This window comes from Glossina fuscipes, unplaced genomic scaffold, assembly GCF_014805625.2.
Source record: "Glossina fuscipes isolate IAEA_lab_2018 unplaced genomic scaffold, Yale_Gfus_2 43, whole genome shotgun sequence".
Lineage (NCBI taxonomy): Eukaryota > Metazoa > Arthropoda > Insecta > Diptera > Glossinidae > Glossina > Glossina fuscipes.
Genome location: NW_023998427.1, coordinates 3,674,797 through 3,699,271, shown reverse-complemented (window position 1 = coordinate 3,699,271; position 24,475 = coordinate 3,674,797). Strand labels below are relative to the sequence as shown.

The 24,475-nt window shown below is 34.2% G+C and overlaps 1 protein-coding gene across 1 annotated transcript; it reads right to left on the bottom strand.

Moving 5' to 3' along the window:
• Positions 1–110: 110 nt before the first annotated feature.
• On the bottom strand, positions 111–23,409 carry LOC119637133 (sex peptide receptor). The gene is made up of 4 exons (XM_038032973.1): positions 22,583–23,409; positions 14,149–14,279; positions 6,390–6,451; positions 111–1,261 (listed from the first exon to the last, which is right to left on the bottom strand). Exons 1-4 carry the CDS (start codon positions 23,028–23,030, stop codon positions 535–537), a joined length of 1,368 nt encoding a protein of 455 aa, XP_037888901.1. The 5' UTR covers positions 23,031–23,409; the 3' UTR covers positions 111–534.
• Between the last annotated feature and the right edge of the window lie 1,066 nt (positions 23,410–24,475).

Here is a 24,475-nt window from a genome sequence, read left to right as displayed (position 1 = left end):
AAGCTTTGAATGGAAAATTCCATGCCAGCTGTGGTTGAGATATTTATTTTTTTGCAGTTCACATCGATATAAAAAATTCGATCCAATTCAAATAACAGATAATTTTTCTATTGTTATTTTTACTTATGTGTACAATATTTTGCGTTTAAGTTAAAAAATAAAATTTTTCCAAATATTTCTTTGTACTCCTTAAAAAGTTCAATACGCATGTAGAAAATCTTTAAAAAGTTATTAAGTTATTATTTTTATAAAAATTTAACAAAACGTACATATATATGTATGGCCTTAATAAGTTTAAACTTAAATAGTTACCTTGTCTTCGTTGATTACATCCATAACCACAATTTGTTGGTATTCACTGTTACGACTCGAAGGGCGACGTTTGGTTTTGGCGTCGATCTCGCTTACCACTTTATCAATATTTGTTTCATAAAAACCAATATCTGTTGTGGTGGCGCTGCAAGCACTACTTGAACGTCGTCTGCGACGACGATGTTGCCAACTTTTGCGTAACGGCCCCAACAGCAATTTTTACTAAAGCACAGTTTCATTGGTGGCCGTACAAGTGCGGGGACCATTCACAATTGAATATTTCGACATTTGATCTTTGTTCACCGTTATACGGCCCAAGAAAATTTCTTTAAAACATTCACGAAATTGCCGGGACATGCCGCAGTAAATACCAAAATTTAATGGATAGCTGACGACCACAAAAAAATTTGTAAAAATAATCAAAACATTAATCACGCTATAGTCCATAGTGAATTTCTTTAGACTGACGACAATGTGCATAGCAGTGACCACAGCGAGAGGTATTTCGACTACCAGAAAAGCCGTTACCACCACAATTAACATCAATGTGGTACAATTTGTCTCACGCAGTTTCTTACATTCACGTTTACGATTCTCTTTAAATAAAAGTTTTCTACGCTCCTGAGCTTTACGCATCGCCGCAAAGAGAAGTATATTAAATGTTACCAATAATATGCACGGTATCAAATGGACGAAAAGTACACGAAATAAAAAGTAAATTGTAAAATAAAGATCTACGCCGACGTATTGCACCCAATCAGAGTAATCGAAGGTGCACACTTCAACTGGCTCGCCGTTCCATATAATATTTAACGGTAGATAAGTTCGATCAAAGAAACGACTGCTTTGATGCAAAATCGAGACTAGTGTTATATATAAAGTGCAGCGTTTAACACGTGGCATTGTGCACCAAGTACGAGCCATAGGAGCATGACAGACATAAATGTATCTGAAAAGAAACGTAAATAAGGGCGAAAGAAAACATAAGCATGATTGCGATGAATGTGTTTAATGATCAATAAATAAATACTAATAAAAGTTGTTAGCATTTTATAATGCCGTCATAAAGTGAACCCAACTGTTGAATCAATAAAAATTTCAAATGGTGATTGCGAACGACAACCACATAGACAGAAAGAAATCTTATGTCTATACACACACACACACACACACACACACACACACACACACTATAATCATAAGCAGCTAAAGAGATACTCGAGAACTAACCCGTCAAACAAGCCGTATTAGTTAGTTAAATAACTACAAAGAATGTGTCCACCAACTTGTCCCTGACACTTGAAAACACGCGCACTTACACGAGCACATCCATATGTACATCAAATTGTATTACTTGCCATAAATATTAATTTATATTGAATGGATTTTATGGAAATAGAGAGTAAAATAAAGGCGAACTGATTGTGTTACGCATTCGCTTCCATTTTGCAAACACTAAAGGCTTAACATTTCGAATTTGAACTACACAGTGCGGTTCTTCCTCCACATATTTTATGCATTTCATAAATATTTGATTCAATAAAACATTACATACACAGCAAACGTAATAATCATTAACGTCGGCTACTGGTATCGGAAAGCAATCAATGTATATGCTAAGCGCATAAAAGAAGAAATAAAAAAGTTGGCAAAAAAAAAAAAAACATCAATTAAAAAGTGCTTTAAATCAGTTTTTGTTTAGTTTGCTTTCTCTGCTCCGTTGTTATTCTACGCCATCAATTCAACCAAATTAATCGAATATTTAAAAAGTTTTCTTCTTCTTTTTCTTTTTTATCGCAAACTTTCATAGAAAATCTTGATAGAAAAATTTTGTAACAAAAGTAAAAATTTAGAGAAATTGCTTTTTTTGTTTTGTTAAATTCTCCGTTTTGAACCAGTGGTACGGTACGTTCGCTCGATTCCCAAAAGTTTGCGCAAATTCTAAAACACTCAATCATTTACATTCTGGTAAACTCCCCACGTACATAGAATTACGACAGAAGTTCAATCATTAAAATATATAATTGAAATTTGTTACACACTGCAAAACTCTTCACTTGTGCCAACAGATCATTATTAACATAAAAACTTCTACCTTAGCACTATTTAAGTCAAGGAAAACGGTTGCGACTTTTTTTTTCATTAAAATTTAAATACATTTCTGTGATATATTTGTAATGAACTTTTTATTAAACGCAATACGAGTCATTGCGATTGATATCTTCTTGCCATGTTTCTATTGAAACAATTGTGCTCACCATCCACATGGCACATCCACGATTACTGAGTGAAAAACTGAACTGAGAGATTTCCACAGACTTCTTTGGCGGACCGACGTTACCACCATTACAAGAGATCTGCATAAAGCGAAAAAAATGATAATCAGACGAAATGTTCGATGGATACGTTAAAAAATCTCTCTCCGAATTTTAGGCAAGTCATTACAAATGCGTATAATCGGGCATGACTGGCATGACAATCCTCTTCAGTTGTACGCTTTAATCGCATTAGCTTTTGATAGACTATATATTGAATCAGTCTTATGAGTCACGATTCAGTTTCTGCTAAGTCAAGCCAACCCAAAGTCTTGTATTATAATATATAGTTAGGTTCAAGCTGGACTTTGTAGTTGTTGACATATTGTTACTCCATATGATGACCCTGATGACCCACATTTCATTGCCGCTTGTTAATTTATTTAAAGGCAACCTGATTGATTGTCTTTCTCTTTAGCAGCGACTAGCAGGCACGCAAATGTTGAGCTTTTTTAATATCGAACTTTGTACAAATGGTTTAAAGCCGTTTCTCAGGCAATGGTTAGTTCACAAACACGACGAACTTTTCCCGGCAAAATCTACGTGACATTATTGCTTTGCACAAAATGATACTATAAAGTGTGCCGAAGTTTACTTCATTTCTGAACCGCGATTACTTTCCAACTGAATCAACATATGTGTTGTTCAGGTTCATCTAGTTTTTGCGACGAATAGGGACCGCAAGAAAAAAGCTGCAAAAGAAAAAACATTCAGCGGATTAAATAAAATTTATTTTATGCAGTAGACTGGCACCGCATAAAAAACTGTTCCACCTGCAGATTATTATGAAATAATATATGAAAGCTTAACGAAGTGGTGAGATAGTACTTGCAGGACAAAATAAATAGTGGAGTTATACATGGAAACATTGAAAAAGATTTTGATTTTGTATCTTAAACATATAACTCGACACGCCTCGCCGTAGTCCAAGACACGTACATTCTTTCTGTCTCCCTCGGTTCGTATATACTTCGGATCGAGAAAGATGCGCAAAACAAGTCGTAGAAATCAAAAGCGCATAAAAGCCCGCACAAAACCGGGTTAAACTGCGATATTTCTTTCCCTTTTTAACGGGAGTTTCCAGTACGGCTTAAAGCTTAGCGACTCTTAAGCCATCTATTAGATGTAACGACATAAAAGCGTTCCTTAATCCAGTGTTGTATGAAGGATGACATAATTAGTAATAATATATTAATAAGAACTGTATAGTCGTCACCAAAAAGGAAAATGAGGATATTTTGATCTTATTTCTCTGCAATGTCCTGTAATGGGTAGCATAAATTGCGCGAAAAGTTGATTTAGCCGAATAAGGCGGTCATTTATTGTTCAATTACTGACGCTCTAAAAGACATTAAAGTTCGCCATCTTCATAGCTGATGACATCCAACAGAGTAAGTTCAAAAAAGCGTATGTAACCTGTTGACAATGACATGATTTTAAAAACAATGCATTTGGATAACTAACCATCTCACCAGTCCTACGCTAGTTTAAAGTCATTAAATCAATTATACGAGGCAGACATTGCAGATTAGAGCTTAAGTGAAAATTTTTCAAAAATTAAGCTCACAAAGCGCAAAACGCTTTTTATAACCACCATCGAACGATGGGGATGTATTTACTTTGTCAAAGAAAGCTTTAAAGACCTCATCAAGTATATACATTTGCAGTCAGAATCAAATTCTGAATCGATTTAAGCACGCCGATTCATCCGTCTATACGTTCTTTTGTCCCCGATCTATATGAGCTGTTCGATATTCTATGGGTGATCCTTTAACACTCGCGCAAGAATGGAAGAATTTGTCCATGCTGTGTGTGTTTTTTTCAAAAATCAGGTCGTGAGTATAAAAGTTTTCACCACACACACGAACATAATATTCTCTTTATTGTTATTGTTGCTTTTTACTGTTCATTGCGCATATATATATCGCCCGCGACCCGATAAATTTTGTGTACAGTCAAGCAAATTATAGCACGAATAATTCATATCGCTTTGATATACGGAAAGCGTGCTATAACAAAATCCATCATTTCATCCATATTAAATTCATAATTTCATTTAGGATTTGATTGCTGTGGAAACCGGTTTTAAGACAAATATAGAATTAAACAAATCAGATTAAGTTATATAGCATTATGTGCAAACGTCATAACGTCGACCGAGTCATAAGGAAGTCAAAATTAATACAAATTAAATGATTCGACTGACCGACTTGTTGGCGAAATCTTAAATGAAAAGAAAGCAATGCTTTATTATTTGTTCATTTTCACCGACATTCTCTGATAGCTCGTAATAAAAGTCTAAAATAATAATAAGTGCAGCCACAGATAAATTGTTTCATTTCCACAGCCATTTGAGTTTTGGCGGAACGTGTAATAACAACACTGCCCCAACGCCTTTAAATGCCTCGTTTCATGGTAATCGCATAACGAAAAGAACGCATGATAGGAGACTTGACCGTACGTACCTATCATATGAATGCATATAAGCTTAGAGGACGAAGAAAAGGCATTATCTTCCATCACGTTAATGTCACAATAACGAAACAGTGGAATTTAAAGGATATTCGAATGAGAATTTTTTAATTACTCACCACTGCTAAGTGCCATTGCGTTATTAAATTTTAATACGAACCTATACGAGTAGAGTTCGTAGGTATTTCAAAGATTGCAATAAATTTGTCACTGAACTAAATTATAAACCGATGTACGTATAATTACGAAGAAGGATATAAAAATAAAATGTTGTTAAAACAAATTGCGGGTTTGTCTTTACAAACTGGCTGTATTTAGTTAGAGCTTTTCCTTCTATTGAATATATTTAACATACTCATATATGAGGTGCATGCCATGCCAATCATACAATTGTACTTTACTTTGATATTTATAGAAAAATCTGCGATAATCTGAGTTCAATTCACAAATATTTTCATCGCATATGGTGGCTAATCATATATTCAACCATAACCCTAAACAAGTTAAATTGCTGTAATCGGGCGAATTCGGTGATTAAATACTCTACACTAGTATTTTGATTGTAAAAATATTAAGAATTAAATCTCACTACCATCATATAAAATCAATGACCTGTGCGGATATGCGACAAAAACAACAGCGTGGTTCAAATTTTGGAATATAACTTTTTACGTCAACTCGCTATTCCAAAGCGCTATTCCAATACTCATATTAAAATCAAAAAAAAAAACTTAATCTCGGTCGTTCCATAAAATTTTCATTTGTTTTGAGTAGTTAGTGAGTAAGGGGGTGCGGATGGGGGGGGAACTGAACCTATTCCATATATATTTTCTATATTCATTTTGTATGTGAAAATAATATTTTTCAAAAATTTTATCAAAGAATCTAAAAAATGACAAATTTTTCCTATATAATGTCTTTTCCAAAATAAGATGTTAGGTGGAGAGGGCGGCCACAAGAAATGGTGCAATCCAATCAATTTCCACATACCATACATACAAAGTCCCTCGATGTACATCAGACAGACAGAGAGACGCACACTCAGGTGAAAAATAATTAAATCTACCTTAAGTCGACAAGTGCTGCAAGGTCTAAAGATGTGCCAACAATTTTCACTGCCGAAGCCATGTCTTCCATGCAAACGATAACGCAGTACCGAAATGATTGCACAAAATATTTTAATTTGTTTAGTGAATTGTTCGAGCGGTTCATTTGTTAACAGCTCGCCTTATCCTCTTAACATTCTTGTGGGGTAATAAATAAAATATTCAAACAAAAATTTTTACATACCTTTGTATAGCCAAAGCCAACGTCAACCAAATTGATGCTGTATGACAAATAGTAGGCAATATCTGTAGAGAGAGAAAAAAAGGAAAGAAAACAAAGATTAGATTAATTGTGCTGGTGACATAAGTGCTAGTAAAAGTGTTTTTGTTTTTAAATACAAATATACGGTTAGGTCCCCGGCACTTCAAGATGGAGAATATAAAATTATGTCATAGCGTTAACAATGTATAGAAGCGTATATTGAAAACTCGACAAAGCGTCATTTCATCTGCGATTCTTTATCATCGTTTATCATTAGTTTTGTTGTACGTTCGTACGGCTTCTGAACGTTTTTTCTTTTTTTTTTTTACGTCTGTTTGCATATCTTTCTATCTGTCTGTTGCGTGAGTTGATAATTGAAATAGAAAATATTCATATAACGCCTTAGTTAATTTTCACAGTTCAATTTTTTCGCACTCATGCAATTACCGAACAAATGAGTGATTTTTATGCTGGGACAACGTTTCACTTAAGTGAGACAACACCAGATGGTTGGACCATTAAATACCTCACAGCGGGTGCGAGATGAAGAAAATCAATTGTACAAAAAATAAGCATTGACGAAAGGCGAACAGTGTGTACACATAAAATTTTACCGTACACTTGGTCCAAATTAGTAAATGTGAAATAAGTATAAAGAAGAAGACAGTAATTGCGACATGGGTTTCACGTGGGTACCTGCCTTGATGGCTTAACCCCACGGTGGCCCAAGCCACGCGGGTTATTTAAGCGTAACCCAGGCTCCCTGGCGAGTTAGACAATCCCTATAAACTAGGGGCCTAAATAGCACCAGAGTCCGGATTGTTTATTGTGTATGGCTCAATAAACCCACTCTGGTCAGTGTTGAGGCCTATCCGCACCTCGATTTGTTCCACTTTGGCAAGGAACGAGTGAAAACCACAACCACCACGAATACTCCCCGAAGGGCCGTACCCAAGCAGCCAGGGCTCACAAGAAGAAGAAGACAGATGAAGAGCTCAATTATATGCACAAGAAAAAACTTTTAAAGAGTTTACAAAAATTATTCACCACGATCAACCGGCAAGCACAACGCCTTCTTTTCGTGACCATTACATGTCAGTGAAGAGTCGTTTAGGGAGCAGAAAAATACGGGCCCATAACGCTGAGTTTCGCGTTATTAAACACCGATATGCGTCAGCAATAGTGGTTAAGAATAAGGCTCAGGCGTTTAACTGGAATGCTTTCGGGCGTAGACTAACGTATCAGCTTTATGAGTTGTACTCCAAAAATTAAACCCTCCTTGGCTAATTTCAAATATTTCCTATTTTGGATCTGGCTGCAAGTCGATGCAGATTCGTTTACAATCAAACGTGATATGAAAAGTGTAGACGACCTTTTGCTCTTCCATAGTATGCGTATGCAACACGCAGTAGGAGCTGAACTAGATTCAATTTTTATAATGCCATATATATGTTTGTCTGAGGCCTCCACATGTGTTTTGCAATGTTCGTGATATTTTGATGAAATTTGACATAGAGGCATGAGTGATCGAAGAATGTATTCCTCTGCAAACTGATTACATTAGAGGCATGTTTTTAGCCTTTCTAACCGTAAAGCCGTGTTTTAAAAAAAGTCGATTATTGGAAAGCATTTTTCACTTCGCAACCTAAGAGCGGTGAAATATAATATTTCGGAATACTAATTAAATGTGAAGTGAGACTCTCTCGTGTATAAACGTTTTTGCAAAAGCTTAGCCCTTACATGGCAGCGAAGTCTAATTTGTGATATTTTAGGATGAATGTTAGTTTACAAGAAAATAACACAGAAGAAATTTTGGCTACGAAAGTTTACTTTTCAAAGCGCTCCTCCTACAAGAATTAAAAACTTTAACTTGTTTTAATCCTTGAAGCCGTTTAAAGATCGTATCCATCATTCTAATTCTCTCGCTTCCTATAAATGTTGACTGTTTTCCATCTTACGTACCGTAACACATTAAAAGCGCGTTAATTTAAAGAGGATAAAATCTTTACTGCGCGACAGGAATTTATTGCTGTATGCCTTAAACGATTTTTACGATTTCGAAAAAAAAAAAAAGTTCGCTATTTTTTTATTCCACAATTGTTTTTCAACCTTGGACATAGGATATTTAAATAAAATGGCGACGTGATATGGCATCTTGACAATTGTGCGGCATCTCTGCGTTTGCTAGGCCCTAGTGCAATCAGTGGCGCTAAAGAGAAAGAATATTTATGAATTTTGTGTTGTGCTGGCAGACTTCTTTAATCAATGCCTTGATCATTAATTCCCGGGACTATTAATGAAAAACATTTAGTTCGCATAGTTCGATGTTACTTCTCAACATGGATGCCTATCAGAGTGATACATTCACGGCAACGCGTATCCCCTTTCTTTATTTTCAATGACCTTTGAATCTTTACTCCTGAGGCATACTTTTTGGAACTAACGTTGCTACAATGGCTAGAGCAGTGACATGAATTTCAATTAATTGCAACTTCACCATTGGAGTCAGTGTTTTGCGGCGAAAGAACGCTTTTGTCATCGCCGGTTGGGGCCTTAAACTTTCTGAGCGATTTTTGTTTTTGTTTAGCATTTCCTCTCTGTGTGCTATGGATTCTATTCAGGAGCGTAGTGTTGCATCAAGTTTCGTCCGTTTAATGAGTTTATATTGATTTAACAAGCGTTTCGAAACTGGAATTTGATTGATATTATTATTTCATAGCGAGTAAACGCGGTACTCATTCGTTCTCATACCCAAATTTTCATGGGAAATGATGAATAGAAACTCTCTCGACATCTGAAGGATATTAGCTATGTTTGACAATTTCATTTTACGCCTACCGAAAATAATTTTTTTCCACATTTTCTTACACATATTTTTTAATTGTTTAGAGGGTTCATCATGACCGGTATCCGCGGGATTTTGTGTAACGTCAACAAACCGTTGAAAAATTGCTGTCAGCAACAGTTTGGAAGTCAATAGTGACATCGAACGATATTTTTCCCAGCGCAAATGGATTTTAAGTTAACATACGATATGGTGATTTGTCAATTGTTTTGAAAACTGTAAAAATAACGTCATTGCAACTCGTAAGAAAATACTCGAAATGGCATGAAACTTCAACAAGCGCCGCCCGGCTTTTGAATTTCTCTTTAAAGCAACTTATCAGAGCTACATGCGATGGCTGTTTTTTCGGTTTTAAATATGCAGGAGTGAGGCCGTTAGAATATCCTGAGGAAAAGCGTATTTTCGGAAATTTTTTGTTTCGAACGGATTGAAACGCAATAGATTAAGTCATGTTGAAGAATCGTGCTGAATATGCATTTAAATGTAAACAAATATGTATAAACGATGGCAACAAAGGAGCATTCCTTCCGAGGCTCTGTGGCTGACACGCTTTTTGGGCTAAATTTGATTCTAAAAAAAAAGAAAACATTTAACCTTAAGGTCGTATGGCTAATAAAATACGTAGGAGATATTACATATATTGATTATTGAATGACTTGCAAGCGTTTAAATGAAAAAAAACAATTGTTGGCGCAAATTATAAAAATAACTTAATAAATAATGAACAACAACTAGGATAATTATATTCGGCCGCGACCCTAATCTCCTACATTCATCATCATTATTGAAAAAAAGAATAAAAAAAGGAAAAACTTAAATTTTTTTACTCTGTAATAACACGTGGGCGTGGCTGATTTATTTCTATATTTGTAGAGGAAAATTGGAAAGTCCACGATGAACGAACCAAGGATATCGTTCGTCTATTGTAGTTTATGGACAAGAAACCATTTACTGTCTATATATATTTTTCGAATCCTTTTATTTGATACCTATTTCGACGAGATCGTGGAGAAAAAATGAATCCGCCACGTACAACCGTCCGCAACATTTACTTTAGGCTTAACACACTTAGTTCGCCCCATTCAACTCTGCAAGTTCTTTAATTTTGATACCCAATCGATTGTACAGCTAAGAAGATAGGCAATCCCCCATGTGGCTCCCACTATATTTATTTTAGTATCAGCCCATTTTTAGCTAAAAAATATATCTTCATATGAGGCACGGTCAGGGTTGCAATTATCAACATTTGATCTTGTCTAACATGTAAACACTTATAACTTTATGTGGCCGTCGCCAATTTTTTCCATTTTTGTACATGTCCATAAAATAATATACTGTAAATACAGAAACGGTGAATACGGAATGGCAATTTATATGGGATTATAGGGGATATGTCCCTAGGTGACAAAGTAAAAAAAATCTATTTAATTGAAATTTTTGAACATTTTGATTAATTATCATAAGTCTGAGGCAATGGTTTGCAGAATTTTGTACGTTTCTCTTGCTTGGCAGTTTTTAAAAGCTCCTTCAACTCAGACTGGCACACAGCAATCGCATTAGCAATTTGCCTTTCAAAAATAAGACTTCGCGACATAGACGGATCAATGTTCATAAAGAAATCGCGTAGCTCATTTGCCATTCTTAAACCTTCGACAAGATTTTTTAAATTAAATCCAGTGCTTGTTGAAGCCGCTTCTTCAATGGGCTGTGAATTGAACATTTCCTCCAAGCCGGTTTCAGTCAAATCTTCATCTTGCGATTCAAGCAATTCTTGAATGTCACTTGATTTTATCTGTTCGAACCCATCTCGTCCTATTCCATTCGCGATTTCGGCTATGTTTGTAGTGAAAGTTTGAACTTTCACAGATTCTTCGTCATTTTCAGTGCAGCAGTCAGAGCAGGCCACAGTTTCTTCCAGCATGACTTCAATGTGTGTGGCTTCAAGTCTTTCAATGATTCTTTTACGTTTAGGATGCATTTTGCTATGTCAAATTGCTTCCTGCATTCCATAGCATTCATATCAGGATTACATTCCATATTATCCAATATGATTTTGAAGGTTCCTCTAATGTAGTAGAGCTTAAAGGCCTGGATTAATCCTCGAATAAAGAAACTTATAACCGCGAATATAGGAATTGGTCGTATTTTTTTAATCCGCTAATAGTGAAAGCGCGAATAAGGAGCTCTATATAGAAAATTTAAGCTTTCTATCCACTGTAGGCGTGTGGGCTTTATCTGCTTTTCAATACCAATCTGCGCATAGGAACTTTCAACGTTTCTGGCAAATTTAAAGACGACAGCTTCATTTAGAAGAATATCTTCTCTACAAACGTTTGGATAAATGGAATTTTTTGGCTAAATGGAGAAAAATTGTGTTAGAGCTGATGCGTACCCGCAAAATGGAAAACTTTGCACAATGCATATTCGAGATACGTGTCAGGTCTGATCTATTCTTTTGTTTCACTTGCTCAGATATCTGCATTGTATGTGCTTTGGATGGGCCGATGACATCTTGCGTAAAGTTTCCTTAGCGTAAGCAAATATTAGGTTTGAACACCACAGCATCGATTGTTATTCGAGTTGGTAAATGTGCGAATAGCATGCTACTACACCAAATTAGCGAAATAATCGAGTTATTGGATATTAATTTTGATATGCAATTTAAAATCGCAAGTTTACGCTCTTTTTATACCCTACACAACTTGTGATATGCACAAACCCCAGAGAAAGTTGAGAGAGGCCCATTTTTTTTTTTGTTACATCGGTCGATTCAAAAAGGGATACTCTGTCCGCCAGTCCATCTCGTTTTTTTTTTCAACCTAAAGGCCGCAATTTTTGAGATATTTTAATGAAATTTTTTACACGCACGAATTTTGGCCCAAGCACATAATGAAAATGGTTCGAATCGGACCACGGCTTATTTTGCAAAAATTTATATGCATAAGTGTAGAACGCTGAAGGCTGTTGAATAATGTTTTCATTTATTTTTCTTTATTAAACCTTTAGTTCTTAAATTGAAATAAAGTGTTCACCTTGGCTCTTGATAAGTTTATAAAATTTGTGTAATTCAACGAAATATTTGAAAAACTCAATTATAACTCGAAAAAACTCTCAAATTTGCGAAATCAGCAATTTATTGCTTATAGTATCTGGACTTGATCTGGACATTTGCATAAGTATTGATCAAATAAATCCCGTGAATACAAAATCTGGCAATTTTTATATGTTGGATTATTGAAGATTATTGCGAATTGAAGATTCGCTCCAATAGTTTTTATTACAAATTTCCATTATTTCGGTGCGTAGCTTGTAGGGGAACGCTTTTTGCATGAAAAGATATGTTTCCATAAAGTGCATTCACGATGTAAAACAATAAAGTGGAAATTTGGTTTTAATTTGCTTATAATATGAATATTTCATGTAAACGTTCGATTAAAGTTTTTATAGCAGATTTAATTGTTTAAATTTTTTACATTTTATGGCAAAATTCATATCGAAATGAGAAATTTTTATATATGTCAGGACTTAGTTTATAGTTTTTTCCTTTTTATTTTTATTTATTTATTTATTTTTTTTTTATGTATTTAATGTATAAAATACGCCAAAATGTATATGTGGGTATATGTGTGTGATTATGGATATGAAAATTTCCATATATACGCTTTGACAGTGACAAATTTCGTGATGTATTCAAAGTGCGATAGTTTGAGTTGCACTTTCTTCTTTCTACACATTTTACATAACATTACATTACTAGTCTACTTACGATAAGGCGCAAGAGCAAGAGAATAGACAAAATTATGTTTGTTGAGTAAAGAAAACGAGAAATCAATATATCATATAATTATAATGCTTCTTCTTTATTCTTCTAATGAAGAATTCCTTTTAACTTGTAATGTAATCACTTTTATAAGAAGCAAAAATTTTGAATTAACCCTATGCTAAGCAAACATTTCTCCCCGAGCTCAGTGAAATTGCTTTTCTACGTTTACGCGTTATGCCTACATACGGCTTCTTCATTGCGTAACGTTTAATTTGTGTCAATGGTGCTTCAAGCAAAGCAACAGCCGATTACAAGCATTATCGGTACAAACAATACACAAACTTTGTCTGTGTAAGACTTAAATAGCGGGAAACTTGTATGTTAACATATATATATATATATATATATATAATCACCTATATGTAAATCTATATGAGCAAATGCTGAGCCCTTCAAATTGGTTGTCGTCAGATTCATGTGTTATATGATCCGTAAATGAATGATATTTTTGTAACCAACGACTCAGGACACGTTCGAAATGCCTGAAGTGCCTGCTTACGTACGTCGGACTCAAAAGTAAGAATGTCAGTAATTGCGGGAAAGTCCTACTAATTTGCACTTTTCTGAAGAAGGGCAGCACGGTCAAAGGAAGAACGGTCGCGGTAATCTCAGGCGCTGTACGGCCAGTATATACCAAAGTTGTTGACTTTTGCCTCGCTTTCGTTTCAAACCGTACTCGGAGGTGCAGATTACTTGGTTATATAGGAAAGCACCTAACTGCAGTTTGTGGCGAAAAGCATTTCGAAGCGCTTACGATCTCGCTCGTAATGATATTTTACATCAATAGTTTGAAATTTTCATTTCGATTTTCGCGAAAAGGCTTATTTTGACGTACGGTCGACGGTTGGAGAAATGGGATTTTTTAAATCCTCTTAGAATTGTCCACTGATCTCTGAGAAGTACCTAGCGAGCATTCTAGTTTGTTTTACACGACGAAAGGTCAAGAGCAATATATCATTTTCATTGCCTCGATATAAAGATTATTTTAACCTTAAAATTATGAGAAATGTTTAGTTTTTCCATTCTAGTTGCTCTAGTTTGACTTCTTTTTTAAAATGTTTGCATTTACTTACCTCATGAAATATGTTATACGTTAAACATAACCATGGGGGATACAAGGGTTTGTAGTGATTGCCAAACGTGTACATATACCAAAGGCCAGGAGCCGGAAATATTATGGTCAGCATATCACAAATTGCCATCGCTAAAAAAACAATATAGAAACGACAATAAGGACACGACAATACCAAACTATCTCAAAATGCAATATAACAGAGGAAATTCATAAAAATATTTAATAAAGCAAACCATTCAGAATTTTTCGTAATCACTATTTCTTCGCAGCGGTATGGCATGGAAGGGATACAAACCACATATTTTACAAATTTTATTTTCATCACAAATCGTATTTTACGGAAATTAAAATAAGAACAAAGGCTTATTCGTTGCACATTTAATGTAAAGAATGTATATCCATTTTACACCAAAATAATTAATAATTGATAATTAAAATTAGATGAGTACAAAATTTTAATGTACTTGTCATAAGAAATACTTTACGGATTATATTCACGCAAAGTAATTTTCTTTTGTTTTTTTTTTTTTTTTTTTTGGCGTTTTTTTAAAGGATATAACCTTTGCCAAGGCAAAGTCCATCGGCGATGGTGAAAAGTTTATAAATAATAATGTGGATCTTTAACTTGACCATTCAATCCATCCGTTCAAATTGTCTTAAGCTCTTAATTGATGGCCATACAGATCAGATTAGGAAACGAATACGATACGACCTCAAACGGATCTACGAAAAAACACGATAGTTTTAACATTTCAACTCATGACAGGCGGCCGATATCAATCTAAAATGTGGTAATGTAAATTTAAACCAGACCCGCCTGAGCGTTCGATCCAGAAATAGAAATGGCAAAGTACTCTAAAATTATATATTTATATATTATTATATAAAAATAATGGATTTCTTTTTCCCCAAACTAATATATATTTTATGGAAATAAAATTCGCCTTACATTGAATGAAACTTCTGTGTACATGTTTTCTCTTTCTTTGATATTCCATTTCAAAAAATTGTTATGCGTTGCATCACTTGTACTAGAAGGGCATATAAAGTTTGTGCGAATGTATACAACACTCAGAAAGACTTAAGGTAGATCCACTTTGTATCGCGGCAATCGATTCGAAATCAATTTCTTAATTGGCCTACTCGCTTTCAACCAATAGGTCAAGCCAGTGTACAGTTTTTCCTTGTTTTTTTATACCAGCTAGCATTACAGCTATCGAACGGATCAATTTGTCAACTTTTCGGTTTCAAAAAAACCGATGTATGGGATGCAAAATTTAAAAACTTTTTTGGTGACTTTTATTTACATCAATATACCTAAAAATACCTGGATGGTAGATACCTATTTCTACTAAAATGGGTCAACTTGACGCAAAAATTTAGATGGGATGCTGAAATTTATTGTAAAGTTTCATCGACTGATTAAAACTTCGAGGTTAAAAAATGGGTACGGTCTGCCCAAAGATACTTCCGAACAATTATCAACCAGATGTTCGTCACAGCCACCTGAATATTTTGTTATAAAAATGGTTCTGATCTGCTTGATACACTTCGAACTTCTCGAATATTGACGATAAAATTTTAATTTCCATTTGTTTCCACTTTATTCCACTGCACATTACCACGTTCTTCATCCGTTTACTTAAGAATCGTGCATCAAATATTCAAAATAAAAGGAAAAGCAAAATTTGACACTGAACAAGAATATGTATGTGTATATTTTATAGAGTCTCTGAAGCTTCGTTTTGTGTGTTGCAAGCATAATGACAAAATGAACATTACCCCATCCTTTTCCCTGGTGAGTACAAGAAAACGTACTGATGTCTTATGCCGTTTTCCTCTCATCTCAAGACAAACATATATAGACTTTATTTGATCACCCAAATAAGCCAAAATGGCTTTAAGCAGACATGCCTGGTTCCCCTCTCTAGAGTCGATTTACGTGATTTTTGAAGAAAGTGAGAAAACAAATTTGAAATAAAGTTCTATAGAAAATGTTGCGCTTGTAATCGTGATTTCAGAAAGCACAGATATATACAGACTGAAACTAAATAAGTTCCCGTATTCTTACCGAGAAAAGAAATATTGAACGATTTGTAGTTGTAAAGTATTATTACATATCTAATTTATGCATACGTTTTGTACGACTATTAAGAGTAAAGCTTTGTCCCAAATCAACTACATTTCAAATACTGTAATGTTATCATTTAGAAGACTTTATTGTACAACAAAGTAAAAAGTTACAATCGGACAAGGCCGACAGTTTCAATAATCTACAGACTATGAATACAGATTTTTCCCATTATCCTTTTTTTAAGAACTGTTGATGATGATGATTTGTCCTTGGGTCAAAATATATCACTGTACCAATTTTTACTTTGACAACTACCAAGTGCAATTTTAAAAGAAAAAATATAGACATGAAATGGATAGACACTTCTTTGAAAAGATCCAGAAGATTATGAAAAGGGAGTTCCGCTTAAACGGTTTGAGATTTTGAGTACATCCATGCAACCTGGGCAATCCTTAGTCGGAACATACCTTACATTTAATGACGTAAATGTCCCAGCGCCATTCGAGTACATTTTATTAAGTGCGTTGCTTCTCAGCTATGAAACAGAATGTTAAATATTTTGCTCTTTAGCTTTTTTCTAATAAGTACGCATATGGATATCAATATTTTGGGCTAATTAGTTGAAATTGAGTTAATTAAAATTGGATAGAATAATTGAATTAAATAATTCGATTAGTTGTCTCTCGTAACACCTTATACACATATAACTGCAATCTCTCGCTCTGTTATCACAATTATATATATATACATATATAAATATATTTATAAATTTTATGACCAGTCTCTCAGGAAATATTTTCCATGTGTATATAAGTACAATGATGGCCAGGGAGAAAAAAGTAGCGACCGAATGATAAGGCGAACGGCCACAGCAGGGGATATGCATGCTCAGTCGGCAAATGTTTTACCTTTATTGAATGAGCACTCACTACAACTGCGAGCACAAGCTAATCACGGTATATTAAAATATTTAGGCTTACATAGATACGACATTGACAATGCTATCGTAGACACTTTCGCAAATAGGCGCTTTATTTTTAACATCCATTTCGTTTGGCATAAATGCAGCTTGAAGACAATACAGTGTGCATCCAGTTTTAAATGCATTTCTAAACCGTTGAAAGGAGAAAATGTTGAAGCGGCTTCTCATTATTTCCCAAGAGAGGACATGACCAACTTATCACATAGAAGTGTGCACAATGTTGCCTTTCCTAAACTCCGTGTAGGTCGAGTTCTGTGCCAAAAAAAAAAAAAAAATTCCATTCGAAGAAACTTCGGATTTAAGCGAATAACTACCAGCTACATTTGAGAGCGACAGACAGATGTGATATACTTAAAGTTACTCCAGCGACACGAACCCAATCTTAGGAAATCCTATAAGCAACAACTAATTGAGCAGAGCAACTGAGGTGCACTACCCTAAAGGTTCTGTTAATGTCATGTTTTTAGTACGTAGACTGCCTTCGGATTCATATAGGGAAACTTGCATAGGGAATGTTACCAAACAAGCCGTATTAGCTGATTTTCAAACTTAGGCTTTGAATTATAATTAAAGCAATCGTGCTATCTATGCTGACCAAGAGCATATATAATTTATAGCATCTCCCTCGGTTATTTCTATTCATTAGAAAAATTCGACAAACATATTACAATTTTTGAAGTGGTTATGAAAAAAACTAATTACTATTTCTCTCTCTTTCTATCTCCATTTTTATTTTTTATTTTTTTTAATTTTTTTTTTTTTATAACAAGTACATTCTCCACATGTTGTTAATAGTTGCCAATGCTGTTTGTGTAGATAAGTTTACTGTTATGAGTCGTTGTAGTTTATGTATTAGACATTACGCTGTATAGATAAAAACCTCATCAACCTGCTCATTACCGGTTCATAAAATTTTTACTTTTGGTTATGTGATGTGTTTTTCATTGGTATTAAATCTTGCAATTTTCAAGTGGTTTTCATTATGTAATAAATTTATAAAATACGGTTTGCTTAAGTACTTAAATTTCAATTATATAAAGTATGTAATGTAAAGATAATTTGAAAATAATGAGAATATACTTGAAAACCACAAAAGAGATGAAAACACAATTTTTTTAGTTCGTTAGTTTTAGGCAAATGCAAATTTCACCTAATATACGCATCACTTAATATTCAGTGAATATGCGCAGTAAACGGAATTTATGACATTAAAAATGCGCATAAAGAATACCGACACAGTTTTTTTCTTTTTTTTTTTTTTTTTTCTTTTCATATCATTTATCGAAAGGATGGAGGTCTATTAATGCTGTTATTCATGTTTGCAAAATTCGAAAAGTACCCTTAAAGGCCCTTTAAAGTACATGTATAGTCCCGATTGATATCGAGCTTAAAAAACGATCTAGACATGTCTATCTGTCCATTGAAGGAAATGAACAGACATTCTCCCGATCATTAAGATTAAATTAAGACTGACTTCAAATTCGCCAAAAATAATGCAAGGTACTGCACGTATGCAGTTGTATGTGTTGAAACAGGAGTAAATCGGCCTACCATACAAAATAAAATGAGAATAGCGCCTTAAATTGCTAGTCCATGTAGGGCTATCGTCTTTGTTGAAAACTGTACAGCGTTGAAGGTTTCGCCAATCAGATGCGTAAGCTGTTATGCAACTTGTTTTACTATCATAGATAGGCGTCTTCTAAATCTAAAGTCTGCTTTAGCCGAAATCTTGTACACATTTTCAGTTATGTGACAGCGTTACAGCGTAATATGAGAGGAAAACTTTGTCTAGATTCAAAGTTGCGGTCGTCACAAGAATTATATAAAAAATTTCTTTTTAGAAAAAAATCTTATTTAAGTGGACATAAAGGTGAAAATGGGATAAATCCCATTCACTTTTATGTGACTATACGAAAACGCTTGAGGCATTTAGAGAAAGTCAAAGCTCTTAACAGGCATTTAAGTCCCCTTAAAATTCAACTTTAATATGATAATACAAGTATCTAAACTTTTTCATACATAATTTCGAAAAATAACTTCGCGCATATTACGCATAACACTTGAAGAATATTTCGTTGCAAAGGCTTGACCGGCGAAATATTCATCATCATCATAATTCACTTCACCTCGATTACCAGTGAACACTTTTGATAATGATGGCTTCTAAAATTGTCTTCACATTTAGTCTACTCGTTGCATTCAATGTACATTCAACTTAGCGGACAAAGCTACGTAATCAAGAAAAGATCTTACATGTCTTACCACTTTTTCGCACACACAGTAGTGTATTGAGAAAAACATTTTTATCTGTTACATGAATTCCTTGTTGATGTAGATTTTTAAATAAATTTATTGCAAATTTTAAATTTTTATCGATCTCTTAACTCAATAACTACAACTATTGCAAGAGTCTTGACGTTGTAATCGTAAACATTTCAAAAATATTTCATGCAAAATTTCCATTTTATTTAGAGAAGCATGAAATCAACTCTGGGTAATATACTTGTTACTACTGCGATTTTTCCCTCTCGCTCTGTCTTCTATTTATTTAACCATACTTAAAATTCACTTAACTTCACACCATTATTAAAGGTATATATATATATATGTGAATGTGTTTATGTGTGACATTGTATGCAAACATATACATACACAATAATGCCAAGTTATATGTATATACATGATAAATAACGTGATATTTGTGTATTCATACTTGTGATTTATTGTCACATCCTTTAGTAAACACATGTCATGTTATATGCAGTTGTGTAATGTTAGTGAAAACAAAAACAAAATGGATAAGAGAAAAGAAAACAAGACAAAATAAAGTGAAACAAAACAAAATGAAGCTTGACATGATTTCACTTAATACTCAATGTATTTAGTTTCAATGAATGCGAGCGCGCTGGGGTAGTGAATGAATTCATCTACTTCTTCTTACCCTTTGTAAAGCAGGCGTTTTACTTTTTTACTTTTTGTTTATTTTTTTTTTTTTTTTTGTCACTTTTCACTTTTCATTTTTTATTTTTATGTATTTCTTTTTGTTATTTTATTTTTTTTCCAAATAGCCATAATAACAACAACGACTATGGTGATGATATTTTTATTGTTTAACTTAGCACATAATAGTTCAATCAAAAGACCCCAACAAACTCTTATTTGCAATAAAATATAATGTACACGCATATTGCGAGTATTGTGCATATTAAAGGGATTTGCAACAGAAATAAAAAATATAATAATAAAAAAAAAAAAAAGGAAGAAAGAAAGACAATCTTCTTTTCTTCTGTGCGTGTTTAAGTTCATATGTGTATTTATTTGCCTTAGAAGAGATTTCCATCTAGGGCAGTTGGCATCGATGGGAATTGATAAGGGATGTTACGGCAGAATAGAGAGCGAGAACATGTATGTCGTCTAACATAACATCTTATGTTTTCTAATTTACTTAGTCAAAGTTTTTGTTTTAGTGAATTTTTAAGTAAGCGCTTTGGTACTCTGTGGCGCTTACCAATCTCTCTTATGAAATATACATCATACATGCATACAATGTGCTAAAACAAAAAGAGACAAATAATAGTAATCTCTTTATCATTATGCATCAGAAAATCCATGTGTTTACGATTCGTTTCGTATGCAGGTTTTTTTAAATTGATCAACTTTCAAACTGTACTCGTTTTAAATAATTTTGCTGAACTTTAATGAAAAGAAAGCCTCTAAAAGGACGGGCAGTAATGTTCGCGTTCAATTCATTTAGGAAAGTTACCAACTCAATGTTATCGTTTATCAATTTTATCATGTGATTAGATGAGCAGGTAAAACCAAGATCTCTTACGTGAACGCAAATCTATAGGTGATAATCTGGGTCCAAAGGCGCATCTTTTAAGACAAACAAGAAGAACTTTTTCGCAACAGATTCGAGGGATGCAATATGCGAACGCTAAGACATGGTCTACATATAGCTAAGGCACATTTCAGCGTTCGTCTAACAAATCTTACGCATAGTCCTTTTGTAAAGCATGATTCATCGAATCCTCTTCACTAAAGTATTATTATTATAAAGTATTTTGCACACATCTAACTTTATGAATGGACAGTAGCTTGGATGAAGAACGGAATCTTTTCTACATTCTCCAGTTTACGGAAAACTATGAAGTAATGTCTTGTGAATGAATTCCTTTTTGAAAATTCTAGTTTCTTTTTATATCGACAACTAAAGTAAGGAAGATGTACTCATCTTGTCATAATGTTTCCAACAATCAGAAGTAAGCTTAAGAGATCCTACAAAGTATATACATGGTCTTGATCAGCGTGTGTTCGTCTGCGTACCTTTGTGCCTGTGTGTCTGCGTGGTGTGTGTTGTTGGCACTCGGCAGGTCGCAAAAATGAAGATATCAACCTCAAATTTGGCAGAAGCTTATGCACACAGATTGGTACTGAAAATCGGCGAAAGTGGACAAAGTAAAAGTCCGGAGTGCGGCGTAAACTGAACTTAACTCCGATAGAAAAGGTAGAAGGGTGTGAAACTTTGCACATTTACTTTACGAGAAACTCTACTATTTATGCGCAAAAATGGAAAAATTTGGCCATGTCCTCACAAAGTCGCATGTGATTACATTTTCCGTGTTTTTCACATTTTTAATGTTTTATGCTTATTAATGGTTATGGTATGGTTATTAAGGCAAACAAGATCGAATGTTTAAAATTATTTTGTACATTCCTCAAATGAAGATATATATTATCTGCCTGAGAATGGCTTGATTTTCGAATAAATACGGCGGACACCAGCACGCGGTGGATTAATAAGTTTCTTAACAAAGCCAGCGATGTGGGTATAAAATAAAAGGTCTCGGGGAGTCGAATGCGTAAAGCGAAGTGCATTAATTCTCAATTAATCGCGGCGGATTTCACGACTTGTTCGATTAATTTTTCTTAGCAATATTTGTTTGTGTTGTAATATGGTGAAGGATAAATTTTATCATATTCACTTTTTTATGGCAATAAAATCTAGCCGAACTAGACTAAGTTTCTTACTTGTTTCGTTAGGACTTAGGAGGAACCTAAGTATGATAAATACGTTCGAATAAGGACATTATATCATTATAACGTTAGAATTGACAGATTCATAAGGGTCACGTTATTAAAGCCGACTTTTGGTGTAAGTTGATCCGTAAACGCAAAGTAAGCCCAAAACTCTGCCAAATATTAGCTTCTTATTTTAGGCTTTTGTCTGGCAACGTACGTGGCAAACGGGCGCGTGGATAGAAAGTTATTAGCAATACTTATTAAAATCTCATTCTGATTATGAGCAGGCGCCTGTTTTATGGGATCTTCTTCATTCTTTTAGGGATGAGTATAATATGTTTTTTTAATACTTACCCATTAGTACGAAATTTGTAGGTGTGGCCATTTTTTTACGACTCAGTATCACTACTATTAGCGAATTAGATAGCATAGTGATGATTAAGAGAAAAGGCATACAATAGCCGTACAATGGTACCGCATATTCAATGGGTGATTCACAGGTTATATTGCCGTAAGAGGTATTACTGACTACATCGATATCGTGACAATGCTCTTCTGCCTCTTGGTAATAAAAATCGGTATTATTGTCGCCAAACATCCATGCAGTTGGTGTCGTATTCAATGCAAGTGAAGAGTTATAGGCGGGCTGAGGATATGAAATACTACTCGGCCAGATGGAAGTTTCAGTATAAAATGTATTAGTTTTATTTTTCTCGAAAGTAGAAGAAGTTTTGCTTGGCTTGGTCATCGTCCCTCCCGACGAGCTTCGTAAATCTTCGCGCACTTGCACTGCAGCCATCATTCGTACACTCGGCTGTACCGTCTCCTACTGTAATATAGATTTATTTGACTTCTTTTCACTTTTTTTCGCTTTATTTCATTTTATTTAATAAAATAAATGTTAATCCTCGCTGGTTTCATCCTTTGGTATTTTAATTATAAATTCTTCTTTTATTCCTCCGAGTCGCTACGGACTTTATAAAAATGTATAAACTTTGTATTTTTCAGATGTAAATTTTTGTGTTATAAACAACAATAACGTTACTATTCTTCTCAGCCTTTTGTATAAGTTTCATTAGTATATTGTTGCAGCTGCGACTGATGTGTTTATATAAATATTTGGGAGATATTTAAATAATTTATGTCTATCGTGCGAAAATACTTTCTCGGATCTTTAGGGTTTTTTTTCCTGAAAAATATGAAATTGGAAAAGAAATGTTTTTATTCGGATGATACGTGTTTGCTTGCACATGTCTATAAAACATTTCTGAACGAAATTGTTAATAAACAAATCTCACATGAGATAAGAGCGTAACAACATATAAAAAAGCTGTGCTCACCACGAGGCGAATCTTTAATATTTATAACTTGCGCCAATGTTATCACATAATTGCAACGAATTTATTAACATTTTGAATTGATTTAAGTCTTTAATAAATGTTGAAGAGAATTTTCGTATGAATTCCGGATGTTATTCATATGAGTACACATTCATCTGAAATTTGATGTGTTTAAGAGCACTCTTTAAGTGGACAGGTAGATAGCTGATGCAGACGGCATGGGCATAGAAAAATTTACATAGAAGTACATGTGAGGAGTAAGTGCAGTCTTTGAACTGTTGTTATAAATGGAATGCCGATGTTGCTGTGAATGCAACAGAGAAATTTGGACTAAATATTTTCATGTGATCAGCAAGAAAGAAGTTACGGTTGTTTGAAAAGTTTCCAGTCTAAGTAAGAAAAATTAATTTCTTTTTTTTGCAAAATGCGATTTTATTTTATTTACTAACGTAGCAGGTGTAACAGTTCTTGCCGTCGTGACCTCGTCATTTGATTTGATTCTAATCTTTTTCCCCGAAAAATGCCTTTGAGATTTGACAACAAGTAAAAATCGTTGGAAGTTAGATTTAGAGAATATGCGGCAAATAAGACTTTTATTCTTGCAATTTTACTATTGTGGCCGTCAACTTGTGAATCGATGTTATTGTTCTACCATGAGCAACTCACGTCGCTCAACATATGGTTAGCATACTCGAGGCCTAAATCTTGATTCAATATGCAACAAACATCTATTTTTGACATGCTCATAGTGTCTTCTATCTCGCTTATCTGAATTCGATAAGCGGCCAGTTATATTCGCTGAATTTGAACGATGGTATTTCGTCTCGAATGTGCATCGTTACATAACGCAGCACAGCCAAGTTTCAGTTCAGCTAACCAAAATTCCACCATGATATGTAACGGTGCA

Bases quoted from the DNA above. Each gene is read 5' to 3' on its own strand.
- LOC119637133 (XM_038032973.1), bottom strand. From the start codon at position 23,030: ATGATGGCTGCAGTGCAAGTGCGCGAAGATTTACGAAGCTCGTCGGGA. The intron at 14,280-22,582 runs GTAAGTATTAAA...TTGTTTTTTTAG, and splicing joins TACAAATTTCGTACTAATGG to CGATGGCAATTTGTGATATG. The intron at 1,262-6,389 runs GTATGTAAAAAT...GTTTCTTTTCAG, and splicing joins TTGGCTTTGGCTATACAAAG to ATACATTTATGTCTGTCATG.